The 24,724-nt window shown below is 36.6% G+C and overlaps 1 protein-coding gene across 3 annotated transcripts in view; it reads right to left on the bottom strand.

The window, feature by feature from the left end:
* Nucleotides 1–24,724, bottom strand: part of LOC139122652 (annexin-B12-like) — a 365,245-nt gene that overhangs the window by 12,000 nt on the left and 328,521 nt on the right. For all 3 annotated transcript variants that reach the window (XM_070688243.1, XM_070688244.1, XM_070688245.1), the window contains one exon: nt 18,351–18,488. In XM_070688243.1, coding sequence (XP_070544344.1) covers nt 18,351–18,488 — 138 coding nt within the window. The remainder of the gene's footprint in view (nt 1–18,350; nt 18,489–24,724) is intronic.

Here is a 24,724-nt window from a genome sequence, read left to right as displayed (position 1 = left end):
GACTGAGATGTAAAAAACTTGGCAAAGTACAATAACTGCCTGGAGGATCATGAAAATGGACAGGTTGTATGGCGCCATTCTCAGCTGTGCTTGACATTAAATGCTACAACTGCTTTGTCGGTAGTAGGGCAAATTTCATCTTGACTCTATCATGTTACCGCAGATATTTGATGATTGTAACATGGCGTATCAATTTTTAATGTCTTTGATGAATTCATTGGTAAAGAAAAGTGAAATTATACGCGACATAAGGAAACACATTCATATTGTTTTGATTTGAAGGAATCATGGGTGCTCTGACATTAATCCCATGTAGAAGGCAAAAAGCTGGTAAAAAACTTTACTTGTAAATCTGAGATTCTGTGCCAAATAGCTTTGTCTGTAAAAAGACTCAAGTATTATGTTATACTGTGCCTTATGAGGTATGGAAAAAGAAACTTAGAAATTTGTCGCATTTTTTGCATTATATATATGTCTTTGTTAAAATGTTCAGACACAGAATTGCCTGCCACGCATTGTGGCTGTTGGAATGCCCGATTAACTTTTGGATACAACTTATACATTCCCTAGAACTGAACAAAATTAGAACATTAAAAGCACATTCAGTTTGATACAAATTGTCCTGTGTCTTGATTTGCATTAACTTGGTAACTTATTAACATATACATGTATTGCACTTGGAATGCTTCTATTAAATGAACTTTCTAAATTTGTTATTGTTAATGAAATCCTGCATATTTCATTCTTTTCAATACATCATCTATTAAAGGGACATAAGCTGTAACTTGTGGCAAGTTTTTCAGTATTCTGCTTCTGTATATCAACTATCATGTCTGACCCTAATCCGTTTGTCATGCTGAAATTCGAGTATTCTTTTTGTCAACACAGCTTGTATGTGTGTAGTGATCATTGTTTATTGTTTACAAATGAATTCTAGTCCGGACTTGAATACAATTTTCAACAATAACAATGGAGATTATACTCATATAGGTTGTGTCGATATGCTAAATACTTGGCATTAAATTACAGTTTAGGGATTCAATGCAGAAAGTGTAGGGAAACCACAAAACAAACCGTCTGAAAAAATAGCCAAAAGATACAGCTTATGCAGCTGTAAGAACTAAACTCTCTCGGTCAAGCTGATTAATAATTTTCATTTTTTAATCTAATTTCTATGAAGTTATTACTCAATAAACCTACAATTTTCACTGATTTGTTGAAACACGACATTGCTGCACCTTAGTAGATCACATGTACTTTATGACCTTTGACCTTATGTTTCTTTTTGTCTTTGTATTTTTTCTTTCCTGAACCAGAAGATGAGGAGGAAGAGGAAGAGGACGAGGAAGATGATGATGATGAGGATGATGAGGACGATGATCTTTTGCCCTTTTTCTTCATCTTCTTCTTCAGTTTCTGCACATACAGAGAAGAGTTGTATCCAAAAAAAATTCAGAATCTCTGTATTTTGTCATGCAGAAGGAGACTGCCTGGAAGAAGATGCTATCTTGTTTGCCATGATAACATGAGTTTGAAAATTAAAGTCTGCTTGTCCGTGCTCAAACTCAGACTATAAATTCACTTTGTGATCAACATCGATGCCAGCATCTGTCTATGTGATCCGTGATCTTTCAATTATTGAAATCGTGTCCCCGTGATGGCAATATTCCAGTCCAGAAACAAGTCATCGAATATCTGGTTTCTTTTAAAAAACGCAAGCTTTGCTTGACTCAACAATGGTTCCTGATGTTAAATCACAAATGTTGAATCGTAAAATGTCAAAAGTTCTGAAGGGAAATGACGTTTTTCATTATTCTGTATCTCATCACTGATGCAGTCAGTAGATCTTTAAATGTCAATCTTTTACTTCTATTCCGCATAATAATTAACCAAGTCTTTTTTTTAAAGTTACAATTACAATGAATTCAACGTTATATCTTTTTTAATTACAATGAATTCAACGTTATATCTGGAACATGGTACATGTTGCCCTTTCTAAGAAAGTAGAGGTATGGAGCATTGCAGAGAATATCAAATCAAAACAGCTGACCGTAAAGCCATTTTTTGGTGTTTACGTTCCTTTGCAACGTTCATGTTTGGACCCAGTCAAAATCTGTGCCAAATTGTTTAATTGACTTGCATACTTCTGCTGTTGGTGAATGTAAAACTGAGAGTATGATTATGACATCCATTTCAAAACAGATCTCAGATTTTTTTTAAAATACCTTTTCTTTTCAATTTTGACTCACACGATTATTTTTACTTGATGATTAGTGAGTCAGTGAATAGGAAAGACCTCGATTTCTTATCAATAAACTTTGTGACTGTAAACTGGAAGATCATTGCTCATGGGCCATTTGTCATGAGGGGAGGAGTTTGGAAAGGAATGCCTCAAGCTGCAGATCTTCCAGTCTGTGATTACACTCCACCCCTGTCTGGTTGATTATGCACCAAAAGCAGAACAACATTCAGATATAGATACAATGATGCAATCAACAATTGTTAATATATAGGACCACGTAAATACACAGACATATGCACATTATCCTCACACTGATACACACATACAATACACAGACACAATTATGCCACTTGCATACACAAAAACAACAAGACGGATAGTAAACACACGTACTTTCACCTAAATAACCATGGATACCATACCAATGACATAAGAAGGATGATGATATTACATGTAAATGTATCACTTGCTGTCTATTGACACAATCGCTTCAAATTAGACTTGATATCTCTCAGCTTAATCATGGTAGAGAAAGCAATTGCATAAACCGTCTGGTTTAATAAAGGAGAAAAACCATGTACACCTCCTAACTTGGTGAAGTTTAAAAACCCTACAGTTCAGTGCTGCTGATGTGCAGCGTGCTCGGAAGATCATCTCTGATTGGTCACTATTCACAGCAACTTACGGGGGGGGGGGGTCTATTTGCATTATTCAATTATACATGTAACTGTAAGATTCAACCATCCAATTGGATAATAGCTTCTTATCAGCCCATTCAGTGTGGTAAGGATAACATCGGTATAAACCCCCTAGCGTGATGAAGGACAATACAAGTTACCAATACCTTTGCATAATCTTGTTCTGCATGACATTATGTTCACTATGCTGAATAAATGACAGGCTGTAATGCAATTGAAACCCAATTTGCGATTTATCATTTCACTTTTAATCCACACATATGTATCAGTTACATTCCAGTATGATCATATTTCAAAACAATCTCCACGCTCACCATGAAAACCTAATTATCGTTCATGAACTTTGCTCTATATAGCAACGACACAGTCAATACTTTCCAAATTTTTTTCATTTCAGAGTAATCCAAATAGTTGTGTTGGATAATGGTTGTTATTTGCAGTAGGTGCTAAGTCATGTACAACAAGACAATCTGTTCATTGCAATTCATGTTTTTGTGTTTGGATAAATAAGTTACATCACAGACTCTGCTCAACTGCTAAATTTCCTTGCATTCAAAATATGAGAAATACCTCACACGAGACCTTGAAAATTAATGTCTAAGTGAATTCACGAAACTATCATATGATCTTCATTTATCACTGTAAAAGATTTTTAATGAATATAAAGAAACAGCGTCTTCAAATTAGAAGATGCTGTAAAAGATCAAAGTCTCATTGACTTTATAAAACAGGTTCTTAAGGTAGCTACATACCTTTTAGACACTTTCAGATTTTTATTATTTTCTCAATTGAACACGTCCCAAACCCCAATAAAGTATACATTTTCTGAAAGCCCTGATATAGAGCTATCCGACCAAGCACTGTACACGGTCATTATTTGCATAAGAGTCACGTGACAAGCGTTTTGCTGAACCTTCCAAAAACCAGTTTTTCCCGCCTTATGCAAACACGCTGCAATATTTCCGGTTGGAATTTCTTCATTGACAAGCCTTGACAATATCCTTCAAAACCGTGTCTGGGATTTTTTTTATATGCCTTTGGTTTTTTTTTTAATGCGCTCTTAAAGGTGTTAGATGAAGGTGCTTTTCAAGGAATTTTAATTATCACGCCATATAATTTGAATGGAGCCTCCGGGAACAAATCGCAGACACCATTTTGAAGGATATTGTCAAGGCTTGTCAATGAAGAAATTTCAACCGGAAATATTGCAGCATGTTCGCGTAAGGCGGGAAAAACCGGTTTTTGGAAGGTTCAGCAAAGCGCTTGTCACGTGACTCTTATGCAAATAAGACCGTGTACTGTGCTTGGTCAGATAGCTCTATATCAGGGCTTTCAGAAAATGTATACTTTATTGGGGTTTGGGACGTGTTCAATTGAGAAAAAAATAAAAATCTGAAAGTGGCTAAAAGGTATTTAGCTGCCTTAACCCTTTGATTGTAAAAGTCAATTTCTGTCTCCTTCATAAAATATAACCCAGATAACTTTTTTCAGCATGAAACATTTTTTTAAAAGATTTTTAGTAAAATTTTGATCAAAAACTGTAGCCCATGAAAAATGATATCAATGTGATCTAAAATTATCAAAAAATTAAAAAAAAATTTGTAAAAATTTGTAAAATATTATACTAAAATTTTGATGGAGAAAATTGCAGCACCCAAAGGCTTGATACACTACACTATCATGGTTTTACTACATATTATCAGCACCACATGATTCAGCAACTGAAAGTCAGAAGATGAAAGGCTCACATATCTTGCAATAATTAACCCTTTGACTGCTGTAATTTTTCCCACCAAAATTTTAATGCAATATTTTACCAATTTTTGTGAACTTTTCAGTAAGTTTTTTCATAATTTTGGACCAAATGGATATCACATTTCATCAGCTAGTTTTTTACCAAAATTTTGGCAAAAATCACAGAAAAAATTGACAGTGGTATATTTTATAAAGGTGACAAAAATAGACTTTGGCGCTCAAAGGGTTAATTTCTTTGTTATATTTCATAAACTACTTTTGTCAAAGTTGATCAGTACAATAGCTACTTCATGAAAACATTTGGAACTTCAACACAAACAGAACTCAGTTAATGACCCTGCCAATGGTCCTCCATTCATTTTCACAATATTTGTATTTATCAATTTAAAATTCCTCACAGAATGAGCAAATTTTGAAGAACATTTGAAGTGACTGATTTTCACAAAGTAATACAGAATCTGCCATCAGTTTATAAGTACCTCTCTGTACATCTGCAATTTTCAGAGCAACTAATGCACCTCCGGGACAGACATTCAGACTCTTAAATTGCTACAATTCTTTTCTGATCTACCACTTGTGAAGGCTCATTTCAAAGCTCTTGGAGAAAGAAAAACTTTTACCGTTTTAGTTTTTCAAAAATCCATATTCAATTTTTTCCCAAAGAGTTGATATAGTAACACAGGGATAGCGGCCATTTTGAATTTCAAATATCGCAAAATGTTAGGCAATTTCTTTCGCTAGTTCCAAACTTTGTATGGTGACCCTCCCCCCCAAATTTTTATTGTTGATTTGGTATGAGAATGGTTGAATGTTTCATTTGAAAAGTTTAAGTCTTTCACTTTCGACATACATACTACCTTAGGGGACAGAAACCAATATTGGCATACTACAAACTGAGAAGTGATGCTGCCATTCTGGACACGCATGCACAGTCCAGATTATTAATGGTTTAATTAGTTGATTGTGTTCCACCATCACGATCATCAAATAATTTGTCATGCTATACCACTTGATGAATTACCCATCGTCTGATGGATTGCTGCAAGTGATTAATCAGAAGTTTCTTCCTGCTGAAATAATGAATTCAAAGTACGGCACGTGGCTGTGAGCACACCATGGGGATTTTCACAAACTTGTGACAGAAGAGAGTAGATGAACTACAAAAACCATCACAGGATGTGTTGATAATAGCAACCATTCTTGTTACAACCATTGTCCGGAACTCTTGCACCTGAGGAGTAACTTAAATATTATTTGGCATTGCTTAGATACCAAATTCCAATGGCAGAATGTTTAGGCACCCTCCCTGGTTTAGGGCACGTTTATGTGGGTGTGTCACATTGTATCGATAGCACTACAGAACCATGGTAGCTAAACAAAGAACCCACCCATTATTTCTCTTTTGAGATTTGGTAGTCAAAATGATCCCTATTGACCTCCTGACCTCGTTGACCTTTACAATACTTTCTAAGACTTCAGGATGGTGACCTGTCTTCTAGGCTTACTCTGAACAAGGATCCTGGCACCTACTTTGAAGTGATATTGATCAAAACAGCCCAAAACTCTATATGAGGCCTTGATTTATTTAAATACACCAACAAACCATTGACAAACTGATCAAAAAATTTGAAAATTTGGACAAGTAAATTTTCAATATGCTTGTTAATGCAATTAGAAAGTGAAATATATCCTTTTTTGACCTTTAACCTTTGTTGAACATTAAGGAATGGCACAAGTAGACAGACTAAAACACACAATGCTATTCAATTATGGAGTTAATTATTGAACACTGTACTGGTACCTATGTATCCAAAATGAATTTGCTGGCAACCCTTTCCCATCATGACAATATCTCAAATAATTTGAACCCATCAAATTTTTAATGAATTACATGTAGAATGTGTTTATTCAACCATATTTATATTACATAATTAATGTATTTTGTCACTAATGGCCATTTTCCTGCATGAATTTTGAAAAGCAACAAAATAGGTTTTTAACATGTTCACTTGGAGTTCCTGTAAAGAGATTCGCATACATCATTGATAACAATGGGTCAAACCATGGTGGTGAAAAGGTTAAAACCAGAGATGTTGGTTGCCAGGGTATTTATGCAACAGCCAGACATTTGATATTGTTTGCAGTAGTACATGTGCATATTGCACCATCCATAACATGGCATCATCCTTCAGTCCGTGATCGCGGTTTCTTTCAAGGACAGTTCAACAAAATACAGATCAGTTGCAGAAGCAATATCTATTCTCAAATTAAAATGATTCTGATTAGCACCCCAGTTCACATTATTTCCTTAAAATAAACTCTGATATCTTAGTGCATTCTGGTATTATAAGCTTGCAATCCAAGCAATTGTAATCATGGAGTATGACATATTTTCTCTTCAATTCTAAAATACTATGAATACCTTAGGTCATAAACCAGAATTCTCCATCCAGATTATTTATTCATGTGTTTGAATTCACGATTATATTAATAATAGCTGTACTGAAAGATGACTTTTTTAATTGCATTATATTTTAACATATCTCTCATAGTTCCTACACTTGTACTTCTGAAGTCGGTGCTTTTATTTTTAATTCTGTGTATTGCTCTTTTATTCCCTTTTTTTTTTAATCTCACTGTCTGTCCTTTTGTTTTCGCAAAACCAAGATGTATTTCATTGTATGTGCAATAGCGTATATATATGACAATAAAATTATTATTATTATTATTATCTACTTTATTTCGATATATCCTACTCAAATTTTTCTAAGTCAAATCTCTGATATTCAGAACCATATTGGTAAAACTATTTATAATGTGAACCTTTGAAGACAATGATTGTAATATCAAACGGCCATCTGGGTTATAAACTAAAGCTGTAACGTTCATATGCATGTTTCTGCCCTTGATGATCTGGGATAAAGAATCTATGAATGGCAATGCAATAGCAAGCGTACCCCCCACAACATTCCAAATTTCAGTTTCTGGAAAATTTTTCATGACCTTGAAGCGATAAAACTGAATACAAGCACATTAACAGATGTCCAGTTGCCTTGGTAACCATTGCACACTGATAGATTTCAGTATGATTTTAAAGGATTATCCGTGGATAAAGCACAGTGCATAGTATCTACTTCAAGATATTTTACATTCCTGAATATATTTTGTGAAAAAAGTCAACATATTGTACAAGAAGGAACTGAAAAGCATGACAGTAAATCATGTGCACGTCATAGCAACAACTCATGTGTGAATCAGCAACCATAATGGTGGAAAATTTGATTATAGATAAATTTCTTATGACTGTTTCCCAGGGCAACATAAAATCCTGCTGTTCTTATTTCATTTGCATTCAAAATACTGCACAATATGTACTGCATAGCACATACAAACATCATCTGATTCACTGAAAACATCTCCAAGTCTCCATTCCTGTCCACCATTATTGGATAATCTATGTGGGTTCTGATGTCAGTAATATGCACCTGATTTGTACAAAATTTACAATACGGTAATTTTCCTTAGCAGCATGAAATCTCCAGAAACCACAAGATCTTCTGTCTTTCTATAAGGCGTGGCATGTCTCCGTAAGTACTACCGATGAAAGTTTTGGGAACTGAAAATAACTTTGCACCAGGAAGCACTAGCTTCCTGGTTTCAATTTCATAACGAAGCAGAAACTTAAACATACATAACAAGTGCAGTGCTAGGTATGTCTATTAAACATTTCAAATTCTCTGGCACAGTATTGTCACATAAGATTTCATCACAGATCCTACAAAGAGTCAGTGGCATTAAATTCAAACTCATGGAAAAAAGTTATCTCAAAAGTTCAAACTTTTTCAGAGTCACTAGTTAACAAAGAGAAAGTATTCAATTGATAAATTAAAAAAGTTTGAAGTGCTGGTAGAAAAAATCTAAATGAATGAATTTCAATAAATTTTTATTACTGATAAACCAACTACACTAATGTGCTGTTTTAGTCTAAAATCAGATTATACTGTTGAGAAAAAGTTGCTTCAAATACCCAATTTTATAAATTTCAAACAGAAGATAATAAATAAAGATACTATATACACTGCACCTGTAGTTCTATAATTACTCAGTAATCTTAGAAACAAGTTAGTCTGCCTGTTTTCTGACCTTTCACTCCACTCTCCTCTGACATCTTTTTGTATAATTAATAATTAAACTGACGCCATACGCATACTTTGTCCTGTCCATTAACACAGTTGTCTATTAACACAATTTAAATCAGACTTCAATCTGTACAATTGTATTTATTGCTACCTGATCAACCACAGACTGGTTAATGATTACAAATATGTCCAATGCACTGACTTGTAATACTGACAAAAATCATGAATGCTATCTAACTGTATACTTATTGCCTTTTAACCAACTGTAGTAACTGAATACATCCGGAAGGCGTGTCATAAAAATAAGAAGTTTCACTCCTTTGTGTGGACAGCTTAGAAAGACAACAGTCATGTAACACACCTTATGGAGACACAAAGAATGATGTTGAAACTCAGAGAACTGCTCCATTTCAAACAGGTGAAGTCAAATAAACACTGTACACCCTGGACTAGATACAGGCTATGACCTTTGACCTTGTATGAAGGTCAAATTTAATACTTTTCCTGCCAAGATGATAATTCACCATCAGGTCAACTTTGTTAAAACCAGTGAAACACAACATATCCATTTGGTGTATTTTAACAAAAAAATGAACATTTGAAGGCCCCTGAAATCACAGATACTATAAACATGATTTTTATGGACTAAAGCTGTTCGAACAGACCAACTACCTCCATGAACAGACCAAGTCAAATGGGTGGAAATACATACTGCTTTTCACTGAGTAGGCTGATGGGGAAGTTATACTGTCTGGCAGGGAAAGGGTTAAAAGAGGAAATAGACCAATGTATTTCACGGCAACATATCAGGTTTATAAACTTTTCAGGGACACGCTTTGAACAGTTGCTTCCAAAATGACAAAAAGCACTGTTTTGCTGGGATGATCTTTAACCCACTTTGGCACTAGTGCACAATTACTGTCCTTCACACTTGAAGAAATTTCCCACCAAATGACCCTAAAGCACGGCTCACAGCCTGGGGCTCACAACCACCAACATACTAGGTGGGGCAGATTTTGAGAAATTCAGACGTCTTTCAATCAAAGAAAGCTGCAACAGAGTAACAAAGACTGATCTTCTGCACACATATAGTGAGAATCGCTGAGAAACAAAAGTCAAAGGTGATTAACACTTTCACTTAAACAATGACTCTTATGTAAGGCAATGGACACTGTGACTATGTACAGAATACACACAGAACACACTGCATGCATATGCACAGATACAAACAGGCTATCGACGTGCTAAGATAGCAATTACAATCACATCGGTAAATGTTCAAGTTCAATAGTCTACCTCCAAGTTTAACCTCCCCACATGGCTGCAACCTTTACTGCACTCCTTAGGAGCAGTTAGAAATGATCAATGTTCAAGCAAAGACGGCAAAGAAACACTTATTCTAGAGACTGTTTACAGGTCTTACCTCCGAGGACGTAGCCATTGTAAATGGAATGTCAAATGTCTCACTACACCAGTTACCCATTGTGATTATAAACAGGGGGGTGTGGCTCACCGCTGAACTGATTTAATATTATAAGCAGACTGAAAACCCTAGCTCAGCTCACATCTCCCTTTATATACCCATCACCTCCCCTCCTATTGGTTCCAATTTCGGAAAAATGAATATTGAACATTAATTGGTTGGTTATTGGCTTAAGTGTTTACACAACAAATATTGATATTTCTATTAATTTACCACCTACTATCAGACAATCTGGAGAGCAACATGCTTGACAAGGATTAAAGGAGATAATTAGATACCATCACAAATTTCACAGAAAGGATCTGTCCTCACCTTAAATATTTGTCTCAGTGCAATCTTTATTGTTTTAGACATACTATAGTATCTCATCCTATCTGTCTTGCCTTTAACACCTTTGTTTTTTAATCTGTTTAACACTCACAGGTCTTTATTAAATTGATTGGGTCTTACAATACACTTCTTCCGATTATTCCTTTGTAACTTTTCAAAGATTGTATGAGCAGCATTTCATATCTCTGTTTTATGTTGACTGAATCACTATGTAAATGAGGTATTTTTTAAAATTTGTATTCTCAGCCTCTCCTGGAAAACCAACAAACCATCTTTCCTGATCACGCCAAGTTACCAAATACACATCCATTGATTTAGTGTAACATTATGTACTTTAAAAAATTTGACAACATATCAACAAGAAAAAAGTTTACATGACATTATTAAGAAACTAACAAAATTTTCATGCACAAAACTCAAAATTTGAAAAACAAGTCATCGTTGATGACACAGTCCCCACTTGTTAATAATGGGTACTTTGATTACATGTCCTCAGAGAGGATAGAGTCCTCTTCATTAATTAGGTCTGTGATAAAAATACTTTGATACAGATGGCGCTCAATGGCCAAGAATGAGTTCCATGGTGATGAAAACATAAAACCAATGTAGGCCACCATCCTAAAGTTCATAAAATGAGTCAACTAGGAATTAATCAACAGGATGTTGCAAAACATTTTTGCATACAATTCTAACACTTAACAGATTATCACTGGTACCATATTTCATAAAGTTTGATGCAGTATTTACAACACTATGAGATCAACATCTGTATCAAGTTTCATCACATTTGACGTACTGTTGTATTAATTTGTGGCTATATCACCCTAATTAGGAAAGTTCATTACTTATGCAATTACAAATTAATAAACTGACACTGATAAATGTCTTTTTCAATGTTAAAGCAATGTGAGCTTAACATCGGTTAACATCTGTATAAAGTTTCATGAATTTGATGCAGTACATATTTCTTGACATATCAGCCTACTTACGAAACTTCAATAATTGACATGTTACTGCTACATGACGTGAAACAAATTGACGAGCATATGTATGAAATAGGTCAATGTCAACTTTGAATGATACTGGTGGAAATATGTCTGAGTTATGGCTCTGTACATGAAAACATCGTAATAAAATGGCTGCCTAGCAACCATATTGGATCGTATCACATAAAAAATCGACGTACATATGTATGACATAGGTCAATGTCCTTGTACCAACTTTGAATAAAATCAGTTGAGATATGCCTAAGTTATGCCTCTGTATATGAAAAAATCGTAACAAAATGACCACACAGCAGCCATATTGGATCGTATCACAAAACAAATTGACGTGCATATCTATGACATTGGTCAATGTCCTTGTACCAACTTTGAATAAAATCGGTTGAGATATGCCTGAGTTATGCCTCTGTATATGAAAAAATTGTAATAAAATGGCCGCCTAGCGGCCATATTGGATTGTATCACAAAACAAATCGACGTGCATATCTATGAAATTGGTCAATGTCCTTGTAGCAATGTTGAATAAAATCGGTTGAAACATGTCTGAGTTGTGGCTCTGTACATGAAAAAATCATAATAAAATGGCCGCCTGGCGGCCATATTGGATCGTATCACAAAAAAATTGACGTGCATATCTATGACATTGGTCAATGTCCTTGTACCAACTTTGAATAAAATCAGTTGAAACATGTCTGAGTTATGGCTCTGTACATGAAAAAATCGTAATAAAATGGCCGCCTGGCGGCCATATTGGATTGTATCACAAAGAAAATTGACGTGCATATCTATGACATTGGTCAATGTCCTTGTACCAACTTTGAATAAAATTGGTTGAAACATGTCTGAGTTATGGCTCTGTACATGAAAAAATTGTAATAAAATGGCCGCCTGGCGGCCATATTGGATCGTATCCCAAAACAAATCGACGTGCATCTGTATGACATATGAAGTAATCCTTGTACCAAGTTTGAATGAAATCGCTTCTTGCATCTCTGAGATATCTGTGTGAACGGACGGACGCACGCACACACACACGCACGCACGCACGCACGCACGCACGGACGCACGCACGGACATGACCAAACCTATAAGTCCCCCGGACGGTGTCCGTGGGACTAACCAAAGGAGCTACAATGTAGGACTTCGATTGGAAAAAGTAACATTTTACATTGATACTGAGATGTCTCCATCAAATTCTTAACTAAAAAATTTTGGTTAAATATTTTTGTAACATTGCATAATTTTACATGGAGTATCCATTAATGTCATTCATTGCATTTATCTACAGTTATAAGCAATGTGTTGTCGTACCTAATTTATACACCACAAACTTTACCCTTTGAGTGCTGTAATTTTTCCCACTAAAATTTTAGTGCAACATTTTACAAATAGTCATGAATTTTTCTGTATTTGTTTTGATAATTTTGGAGAAAACAGACATAACATTTAATTAGCTACAGTTTTTAATCAAAATTTTGGCAAAAATCTGACAAAATTTGACTGGGATATATTTTGTAAAGGCGACAAAAATCGACTTTGGTGCTCAAAGGGTTAAATTCAACAAAATTGGATTGGATTTGATTATCACACATGCTGTTATTGAGTTCACTCTAGGAAATTTTCGAAAACTCCTAAGAGTGATGCAAAGAGTTCAGAATACAATAAGTTTACCCTTTCATCATCATGGTTTGGCCCAGACCAGTTGTTACTGATGGTGATTGTAGACTTGCCTACAAGGAAATGGGGATGAACAGGCTTTAAAAGCATGCTGCTGCATATATATCCTAGGCTGATCCATGAACTTTAAAAGAATGAGTAAAATGTTCTGGAAATCTTTGAAATATTTCCTTTTGCGATTTATGAATCTAACTGGTTGGAAGACTTTTTGAAACAGCCATATTTTGATAAGTTGATATTTTTCATATCTCTGCGCATACACATACTTCACATAGATGACTTGTAGATTGTGTATCAATTTACATAGGGACCTTGATTGATATGGCCATTCGTCACACACAGTAATTTTAATTAATCATAAAGACTGGTTGTCAATTTTATCTCAAATAAAGACATTATTTCTATAATGAGATTCTCAGTGTATATAGCTCTGTTTTTTTCTGTGGGTGATTTCAAAATGTTCCTGTTTCAGAAAAGTACTGGTCTGGAGTCATTGCTGGGGTAATCTAACGTGTTTTGCCAGGGTACCAGAGTTACTGTATTGCAGGTTTTTTGAACTCGTTGAGGGAGACACAATGAGCATCTTGCAGGACATGAGACATACATGCACGATGGGAACTACTAAATACCATCAAAGGCAATATCTTCAGATCTTGATAGACAATTACACGTTGCTAGTAGATGTTTAATCAAGTAATCATTGATAGACAAATAATATGGTACATCTAAGTTTAAAATTACCATACACTGGGACATGTCAAATAGCAATGTTCCAGGGTCCTTTAGTTGTTAAGCGGTTTAACTTCTTTTTATTACCAGACTTTAACAAAGTTTTCAATAGAGTGGCAGGATCCATAAATAGGGAAATGGGGGTGGAAGGGTTAGAGGTCAGGATGTGACTGATTGCTCTCATTGAAAAGAATTCACTTCTTGTATGTGGCTTGGGGTGTTGCCATCTTTACGACATGTTTTCTCACGATATTCTTTTTACGTCAATGGTGAACTTTTTGAATGCATGAGGAAGAAATTATGAATACAAAATAACAGATATGCTAACTGCTAGCAGTAAATGTTACCTCAAGTTCTATTGAAATATTTCAGAATTTAGTTGTTAGAGATTGGAAAGTAATTTAAGGTAGAATGTGTCTTGTGGACAGAAACAAGTATTCTAACTTTAAAACTATCATGATACTTTTCTGATCTATTGCTTTTGTTGGTTAATTTTGAGGCTCATGTAGTTAGTAAAGTTTTCGCCGGCTTATCTTTCCGAAAATGGAACAATTTATATTTCCCGATAGAGTTAACAAATTTCATTTTGTCTGCCTGGATTGAACTTTCAACATCAAGTCATTTCAGGAAAACTGAACTTTCAAGTACTGATGGTAAATATTTATTTTCTGACCAAAATTTGTAAATTGGCATTCTTATGGTATTCCTTTAGCTCTTCAATTTGTAGGGGTTTCAGTAAAATATTTGAGATGTACTATAATTTTGAAACCTGAATTTCACTGTGTATATATCATATACAAGACACTGACAAGCAGAGTGGCATACAACAATTGGTTGCCTATGACATTCTCGTCCATACAAACTATGCTACATGTAAACTTACCCTTGACAACCCACACCTCTAAACTGGTTATGTAACTGCCATAATAAATTACTAATTTTTCAGAAATAGCATTAAATTGAATGGTACTTCCTAATTTCTACTATGGCAAGCAAATGTTTTATTTTCACGTTAACTCATTTACATGTAACTGTATGTGAAAGCACTGACTGAGTCAGTAGAATTGTAGAATTCTAGTTTGGGAATAACTGACTAGAATAAAACTAAAGTATTACAAAAGTTAAGCATGAAAATTGGAGAACAAATAGCGTTACATCATAAATTATGTCTTTGCCAACAAACAGAAATTTCAGACACTTGTACTATTCAGTAAAAGCATCAACATTGACACTTAAACCACTCCAGGCTTTTGATATCATTTTTGGACTGCAACCTACACCAGACACAATGCTTTATTATAACAACAAATACAGTTCTGTACACCACCTGTAATAACGCTACTTTTCCTTTATTTTCCTGACAACTGACAGACTATTAGAGTACGAAACCAGACAGACTCAGTGACATTATTAGTCAATATTGTTTATGCAAATATTGAACAACGAAGGCCAACATTTCAGGGAGAGAGTATTTACATATCAATATCATTCAATATTTCTAAGTATCCAGGTACTCACTGTGGAGGTGTTTTACCATATGGCCTATGTGTTCCATTTTTATTTATAATTGAATGTGTTTACATACAGATCAGCTACATGACAAATATTCAAATACTGTTATGATTATATATTAAAAGTGAATGCATTTCAAGGTTAAATGTTGCAGAACATGTCACTTTTCTCTTGAGAGTCAAATTTACAGCCAATTGTACTTAAGGTAGTATGCCTCTCGAAAGTGAAAGACAAACTTTTGCTCAAACTTTCCTCAATAAAACTTTCATCCATTCTCTTACCATATCGAGAAGACAAATCAGGGGTCACCGTGCAAAGTTTGGTACTAGAGAAACAAATTACCCAACATTTAACGTTTACATTTGAAGTTCAAAATGGCAGCTGTCGCTGTGTCAAGGATGCGACAAAAAATAAAAGTTTTGAATTTCAAAAACTGAGATGGTGAAAATTTTCCTGTCTCCAAGAGCTCCAAAATGTGTCCCAACAAGTAGCAGACCAGGAAAGTACTGTGAGATTTTGAGAGTCCAAATATCTGTTCCTAAGGTGCGTTCTACCATAACTAAGCCATGGCATACAATGTATGTTTGATTGAAGTTCAAAGACGGTGAAGACTAACATGTATCTATGATAACTTGACAATTAGCAGTTTATTCACAATGATTAACCAAATTACGGTAATACAGTTTTTGACTAATGTGCAACAGCAGGTTTGGTCATGTCTGTTTAAGCACGTACCTTCAAGGTTTTAATTATGTAAGTTCACACACGGCACAATAGACATGTCAAAGTGCATAGCCCCTTTCACGTATAGAAACCGAAAGTAATTCTTGCGTATCTTCTGTTCATTGTATGCCTTATCATATTGTTGAAAGCACGGTGTCTGTACTTTTATGACAGACATGAAAGCTTACAAACTTTGGAAAACAAAGCTATTGCCAGGCAAGTTACTATTAAAGAGGAAAAATGTGATAAGATGAAACTCTTACAGAACCCTGAGAATATCTGAGAATAAAAACATGGCTTTCCTATCGTAAATTTGTGCACAACTTTTTTTTTTTGCAATATCAAACTATTTCTGTTTGTTTCCATAACTTTGCAGTGGCTAGTGTTAAGTCCCTGCATTCAATATTATAGAACCTATTGCATGAGTCATGATCAAATTCTCTTCACTATCAACAAATACATACCGGTAGCATAAACACAATACACACACATACAATGCACTTAAAAAATCCAACAAATGTGAAGCACCTTACATTGAACAGAACAAATTGATAAATAATATATTCTTTGTGATTTGTTAAACTTTAATTGAAGTTTTTATAATACAGTACAGAAGGCAAGTTTATGAACTTTGTTGTTATGAAACAAAGTTCTTCTTCAGATAAATTTCACATTTCCGAACATTAAGATTTGAACATATTGTTGATCTACTTGCCAAGAATGTACTTTAGCTCTACTGAACTGAATAAATCTGATGATCTGTTGGCCAGGTGAATTTTATCTTTTACTTGCCCAGAAGAGATTCCCTTTGGTATGAAGCAGCAAAGACTTGTTTATAAATAGATAGATATAGTATGTATAATCACATAGTGGTAGCATACGTGTACATGCATTACATACTATATATACTAACTGGTATATACGCACAAACATACACATACTACAAACACGTCACACAGAATGCAAAATCCACATACACTTGCATACTCTCCCTTACGAAAAATCTTGGCTTTCCTGGCCAGTGACATCCAGAAATGGTCCAGGACAGATCCTGAGCCTGGATCCATATCCTTTCACTGGCCAGGTTTAAATGGGAAAAAGTATCCCTTTGAAAGTGATAATGAAAAAAATTTCCCTTTTCCATGATTTGGGGAAGTTTTATGGATATTCATTTCCCCTGAGACTGAGTGCCACCGACAGGAGTTGACGCCAGTGAACTTGGCACTCAAAGTGACTCGTCAGAATGGACTAATAATTGTAGGCAAGCTAGTCCATCAAAAATGGGTAGAAATCTGCAGCTTACAAAGCCCATACCGGTAATTAGCAAAATATTTGACTAAGTACAACCCACACATATTCCAATCAACTGGTACTTGGATCATGAAATATAGTAAATTATATTATACAAGTATATTGATGGCGCAAATATAGCGATCTGATTGGTTGAGACGCGAAAAGAACCGTGTTACATTGGCGATATACCACGGCTGCCATACGCGCGAGCTCTCAGCTTGAGCAAAACTCTGGTTTTGTCGTTCCTCGCCAGAATTTCAATATACTGTTATGATATAATAGCAATAATTCACACCCAGCAACGGTATACCACCCCATTTTGACCAGTTTACTTCATATATGCACTCGCTATCGCTCGTGCATATATGTCGTGAACTGGTCAAAATCTCGTGGTATACCGTCGCTGGGTGTGCTTTATTGCTTAATCAACTCACTAATTAATAATTATCAGTTTTACACACTTGGTAGATGAACATATTTGATGCATTTGGTAAATGCTTGTGTTGTCTTTCAGTATCAGCTTAAAGATTCAACTCAACGTACAACAGTTTAATGTACTAGAAATCTGGAACATTTAATGGTACATATAGTACAATCTGAATTTATCAAAATATTGTTAAGAACTACTGAAATAATGATTTGAGTTTTCAAAACTCTGGACACTTTCAAATGAGATCTACACCCTGCATGGATGGAATAAAGGAGACATGATTAAATATTCGAATAAATATTACATGAACAGGTAAAATGTGTTGATATTCCTACCTTTTGTTGTTTGAGCGACATGTGGCCCATCTGCGCTGTCACGCCAGGCACTGCCCCTGGGTAATGACCAGAGGGACTGTGTGATCTAGGTGCAGCCTGTGGTGGGGGCAATGTTTGACCCCCTGGTGGTGCTTGGTACTGTCAAGGAAACAACATGAAATTTAAAATATATTCGGAAACAAAACTGCAATGGAAGAGAAAATCAAAATGAAATTCTTGAAAGTTATTTGTTCAACATTGCTTTTCAGTACAATTGGTAACATTGCTAAAATTCAATGAAATATCAAAGAGTACACTGACACTATAACAAAGAAATCACATTCAGTCTGACCAAATTGCTTTTCTACTTCTTCTTTTCTTGAATAATCTGAGGCTGGACCCCACCCAAAAAGGCATGAACAGAGAAAGGAATGAATCAGATACCCTTGTACCAAGTTTGAATGACATCAGTTCACATATGACAGAGCACTGACCGTTCACAGACAGACAGACAGGTCTGGATCTTGGTCAATCTATAAGTACTTATTTTGACGGTAGTATAAACGTATTGCATGAATGCATCTCTACATTTTGAGATCAAACTTTTCCTTTTTTTGGTATAATTATCATTCTTCTAATGTACTCTTCTTCACACTTTTTGAATATTTCTAACTTTTCACGGGAAGACATGTCATTTTCTGCGATTGTGTGCTTAATATTATATGGATAATTGGAACTCAAATCATTTTGCGTGTATACGTGATACACCTCGATTACAAAGTTTTTATTTGAGATCAGTTTCAAGAGAATTTTTTGGAGATAAAATTCTATCAAAAAATCTCATTACAGACTGCATGCAATGTGGAGTAATAACTGTTAACTGAGAATTACTAATGTTTCCTATTCAATATCAATGCATTTCTACATCCAGGCACACCCAAAAGTAGTATCATAACACAGCTTATTGCCCTGAAAAAAGCACAATATGTATTCAAATGGATGCTGTGGAGGGACCGTGAGTATACATATATTGACTACCCATGAGGGTAACAGTATACATCTGTGTTGCTTGAGGGCCTTAAAGCCAACCCAAACCAGTCTGTTTAACAACAGATTGGGCGACTCTCAGACTCAAGGGAACATAAATGCACGTTGCTACTCTAATGGCCAGTCAGTATGTCCTTTGCAACACACCTCATCAAAATTTTTCACTAAAAAATTGAGAACCTTTCCACTCTTTACTGATATGGTCACAGACAACACTGCCATCTTCTTTGTGTAAATATTCAAGAATGTACATATGCACAGACCCCACTTGCAAATTGTCCAGTCAACAGTTGTTCAGAACTGTTAACAGTCAACAGTTTTGAAAATTTGTAATTGATAGGTGGCTTTTGCATGTCTCAGCATCAACAGTGATGCATATCATGTGACCGTAGATTAACCAATCACAGCAGAGAGTTTGGATGAGGTGTGTTACAGAAAAGAATGATTGCAAAGACAATTCCTCAGGTATCTGTGAGCAATATTCATGAAACATGCATGCAACAGTTAGTAAAGCTATAAGCAATGCCTAAAAAAGCGGAAAATGATACGTCTATCTGTGACATAAAGGCAAGCACATCGTTCTGTATGCAAGAACAAATGGAGTTTAGGTTAGTACAGTTATAAAGCAAAATTCGACTTAGCTTCATGCCATGTTAGTAAACAAGCCAATAAAGTCACATCAGGTATGGTGCACTCCTTTTAGTTAAGTTAGTACTACCAATATCTTAACACTTTTGATGAAACAAGACAGGGGATGTCACAATTGACCAACCTTGGCAAACAAAGTCAATTCCATTTGACCTTAAATATAATATTCAACTTCAAAAGCTAAATGTCTTTATTTGCTTACAAATACAACACATTAATTATACTCAAAGACATCACTATGTTTAAGTTATTCAGATGTGACAAGTCTAGAAGGAAATTTTCAAAGTCTTAAGACTTCTCAAAATAGTCTTTGTACGATCAAAATCCTTGCTGGATAACATATCCTCATGGAAACACATTGTAGATTCTTGTCACAGTCAATAAATATTAATTTCTCCTCCAAATGTTTTGTCAAGTGTACTCTTTGCTAAAAAAGATCAATGTAACTTGATGGTCTGATACATCTGAAAAATTATCAAAATTACATGTGCAAATACTGTTATTTGAAAACTATAACATCTTTTGTTTGTTTTATTTGTTTGTCTGTTTGTTTGTTTGTTGAAGTTTGGCAATAATGACATCACCCAGGCAGCATGCAATAATTGCACAATGAAAGCACAGTTGCTGTAGAGGGATACAATTACAAGCAAGAGATTAATAGTTAAGCGTTATTCATAAAACAAAAACTCTCCATGCATGGGTTAATCAGGTAAATAAACAGCACACATGTATAGCCTGGCAAAGTACAGCAAAGTGAAGTAGACAGGCACCATTAGCATTTGTAGAACAGATATTAATCAAGTTTCTTTATGCCATGGTACTACACGAGTTACAGTCATTACACATACCGGTACATCTACGCAAAGGTTTGTCATGCACTGGCAAGAATATGACAGTTAGACACCATTAAACATCTCAGAGATTGTATGTATGGATCAGTAGCTTAACCAAACAGCAGTAAAACAGACAACGCCTCTTTTGCTGTTTGGTTTAATAGCGCCATTGCTTTTCATAACGCAGGTGGATCAACTAACAATGGTTACAGGATCAACCTGAAGTCTCGTAATATCAAGTTTTAGTTTCAAAACATGAGTTAAAATAGAAGGAAGGAGGAAGGAAAGAATTTGGAGAGATAGGGGAAGGGCAGAGAAGGGGAGAGATGGAGACTGAGAGACAGACTGACCGACTGACTGACTGACTTGGTGTGAATAGCAACAATAAACCAAAGTACAAACGGCTGCAAATTTGAATGCATGGAGGAAATACAGCACAAAGTAAACTAACAGAGAAAGTGAATGACATCAAACAATGGGTATTTTACAGAGATGACAGTTGACAGATGGATTGAGGGATATCTGACAGATGACAGTTGACAGATGGATTGAGGGATATCTGACAGATGACAGTTGACAGATGGATTGAGGGATATCTGACAGATGACAGTTGACAGAGGGATTGAGGGATATCTGACAGATGAAATTTGACAGAGGGATTGAGGGGTATCTGACAGAGATGACAGTTGAGAGAGAGATTTAGGGGTATCTGACAGAGATGACAGTTGACAGATGGATTGAGGGATATCTGACAGATGTCAGTTGACAGATGGATTGAGGGATATCTGACAGATGACAGTTGACAGATGGATTGAGGGATATCTGACAGATGACTGTTGACAGATGGATTGAGGGATATCTGACAGATGACAGTTGACATATGGATTGAGGGATATCTGACAGATGACAGTTGACAGAGGGATTGAGGGATATCTGACAGATGAAATTTGACAGAGGGATTGAGGGGTATCTGACAGAGATGACAGTTGTGAGAGAGATTGAGGGGTATCTGACAGAGATGACAGTTGACAGATGGATTGAGGGATATCTGACAGATGTCAGTTGACAGATGGATTGAGGGATATCTGACAGATGACAGTTGACAGAGGGATTGAGGGATATCTGACAGATGACATTTGACAGAGGGATTGAGGGGTATCTGACAGAGATGACAGTTGACAGATGGATTGAGGGATATCTGACAGATGACAGTTGACAGAGGGATTGAGGGATATCTGACAGATGAAATTTGACAGAGGGATTGAGGGGTATCTGACAGAGATGACAGTTGAGAGAGAGATTTAGGGGTATCTGACAGAGATGACAGTTGACAGATGGATTGAGGGATATCTGACAGATGTCAGTTGACAGATGGATTGAGGGATATCTGACAGATGACAGTTGACAGAGGGATTGAGGGATATCTGACAGATGACATTTGACAGAGGGATTGAGGGGATCTGACAGAGAAGACAGTTGAGAGAGAGATTTAGGGGTATCTGACAGATGACAGTTGACAGATGGATTGAGGGATATCTGACAGATGACAGTTGACAGAGGGATTGAGGGATATCTGACAGATGACAGTTGACAGAGGGATTGAGGGATATCTGACAGACGACATTGACAGAGGGATTGAGGGATATCTGACAGATGACAGTTGACAGAGGGATTGAGGGGTATCTGACAGAGATGACAGTTGAGAGAGAGATTGAGGGTATCTGACAGAGATGACAGTTGAGAGAGAGATTGCGGGGTATCTGACAGAGATGACAGTTGTCAGAGGGATTTAGGGGTATCTGACAGAGATAACAGTTGACAGAGAGATTGAGGGTATCTAACAGAGATGACAGTTGACAGAGGGTTCAAGGGTATGTGACAGAGATGACAGTTAAGAGACGTATTGAGAAGTATCTGACAGAGATGACAGTTGACAGATGGATTGAGGGGTATGTGACAGAGATGACAGTTGACAGGGGGATTGAGGGGTATCTGACCCAGATGACAGTTGTCCGAGGATTGAGGGGTATCTGACAGAGATGACAGTTGAGAGAGGAATTGAGGGATATCTGACAGATGACAGTTGACAGAGGATTGAGGGATATCTGACAGATGACAGTTGACAGAGAGATTGAGGGATATCTGACAGATGACAGTTGACAGAGGGATTGAGGGATATCTGACAGATGACATTTGACAGAGGGATTGAGGGTATCTGACAGAGATGACAGTTGACAGAGAGATTGAGGGGTATCTGACAGAGATGACAGTTGAGAGAGAGATTGCGGGGTATCTGACAGAGATGACAGTTGACAGAGAGATTGAGGGGTATCTGACAGAGATAACAGTTGTCAGAGGGATTGAGGGGTATCTGACAGAGATGACAGTTGTCAGATGGATTGAGGGGTATCTGACAGAGATGACAGTTAACAGAGATATTGAGGGGTATCTGACAGAGATGACAGTTGTCAGAGGGATTGAGGGGTATCTGACAGAGATACAGTTGACAGAGGATTGAGGGGTATCTGAACAGAGATGACAGTTGACAGAGGGTTGAAGGGTATGTGACAGAGATGACAGTTAAGAGACGTATTGAGGAGTATCTGACAGAGATGACAGTTGACAGATGGATTGAGGGGTATCTGACAGAGATGACAGTTGACAGAGGATTGAGGGATATCTGACAGAGATGACATTTGACAGAGGGATTGAGGGTATCTGACAGAGATGACAGTTGAGAGAGAGAGATTGAGGGGTATCTGACAGAGATGACAGTTGAGAGAGAGATTGAGGGGTATCTGACAGAGATGACAGTTGACAGAGAGATTGAGGGGTATCTGACAGAGATGACAGTTGACAGAGGGATTGAGGGATATCTGACAGATGACAGTTGACAGAGGGATTGAGGGGTATCTGACAGAGTGACATTTGACAGAGGAGATTGCGGGGTATCTGACAGAGATGACAGTTGAGCAGAGATATTGCGGGGTATCTGACAGAGATGACAGTTGACAGAGGGATTTAGGGGTATCTGACAGAGATGACAGTTGTCAGATGGATTGAGGGGTATTTGACAGAGATGACAGTTGACAGAGAGATTGAGGGGTATCTGACAGAGATGACAGTTGACAGAGGGATTGAGGGGTATCTGACAGAGATGACAGTTGACAGAGAGATTGAGGGGTATCTGACAGAGATGACAGTTGACAGAGGATTGAGGGGTATCGTGACAGAGATGACAGTTGAAGAGAGTATTGAGAGGTATCTGACAGAGATGACAGTTGCAGATGGATTGAGGGGTATCTGACAGAGATGACAGTTGAACAGATGGTTTGAGGGGTATCTGACGAGATGACAGTTGTCAGATGGATTGAGGGGTATCTGACAGAGATGACAGTTGTCGAGAGAGGATTGAGGGGTATGTGACAGAGATGACAGTTGACAGAGGGATTGAGGGGTATCTGACAGAGATGACAGTTGACAGAGGGATTGAGGGGTATCTAGACAGAGATGACAGTTAACAGACGGGATTGAGGGGTATCTCGACAGAGATGACAGTTACAGAGAGGATTGAGGGGTATCTGACAGAGATGACAGTTAAGAGAGGGATTGAGGGGTATCTGACAGAGATGACAGTTAACAGACGGATTGAGGGGTATGTGACAGAGATGACAGTTAACAGACGGATTGAGGGGTATGTGACAGAGATGACATTAACAGAGGGATTGAGGGGTATCTGACCCAGATGACAGTTGTCAGATGGATTGAGGGGTATCTGACAGAGATGACAGTTGACAGATGGATTGAGGGGTATGTGACAGAGATGACAGTTAACAGACGGATTGAGGGGTATGTGACAGAGATGAC

The sequence above is a fragment of the Ptychodera flava genome, chromosome 22, assembly GCF_041260155.1.
Source record: "Ptychodera flava strain L36383 chromosome 22, AS_Pfla_20210202, whole genome shotgun sequence".
NCBI classification, from domain to species: domain Eukaryota; kingdom Metazoa; phylum Hemichordata; class Enteropneusta; family Ptychoderidae; genus Ptychodera; species Ptychodera flava.
The sequence above is the reverse complement of the archived record's forward strand: the minus strand, read 5'-3'. Positions and strand labels throughout refer to the sequence as shown.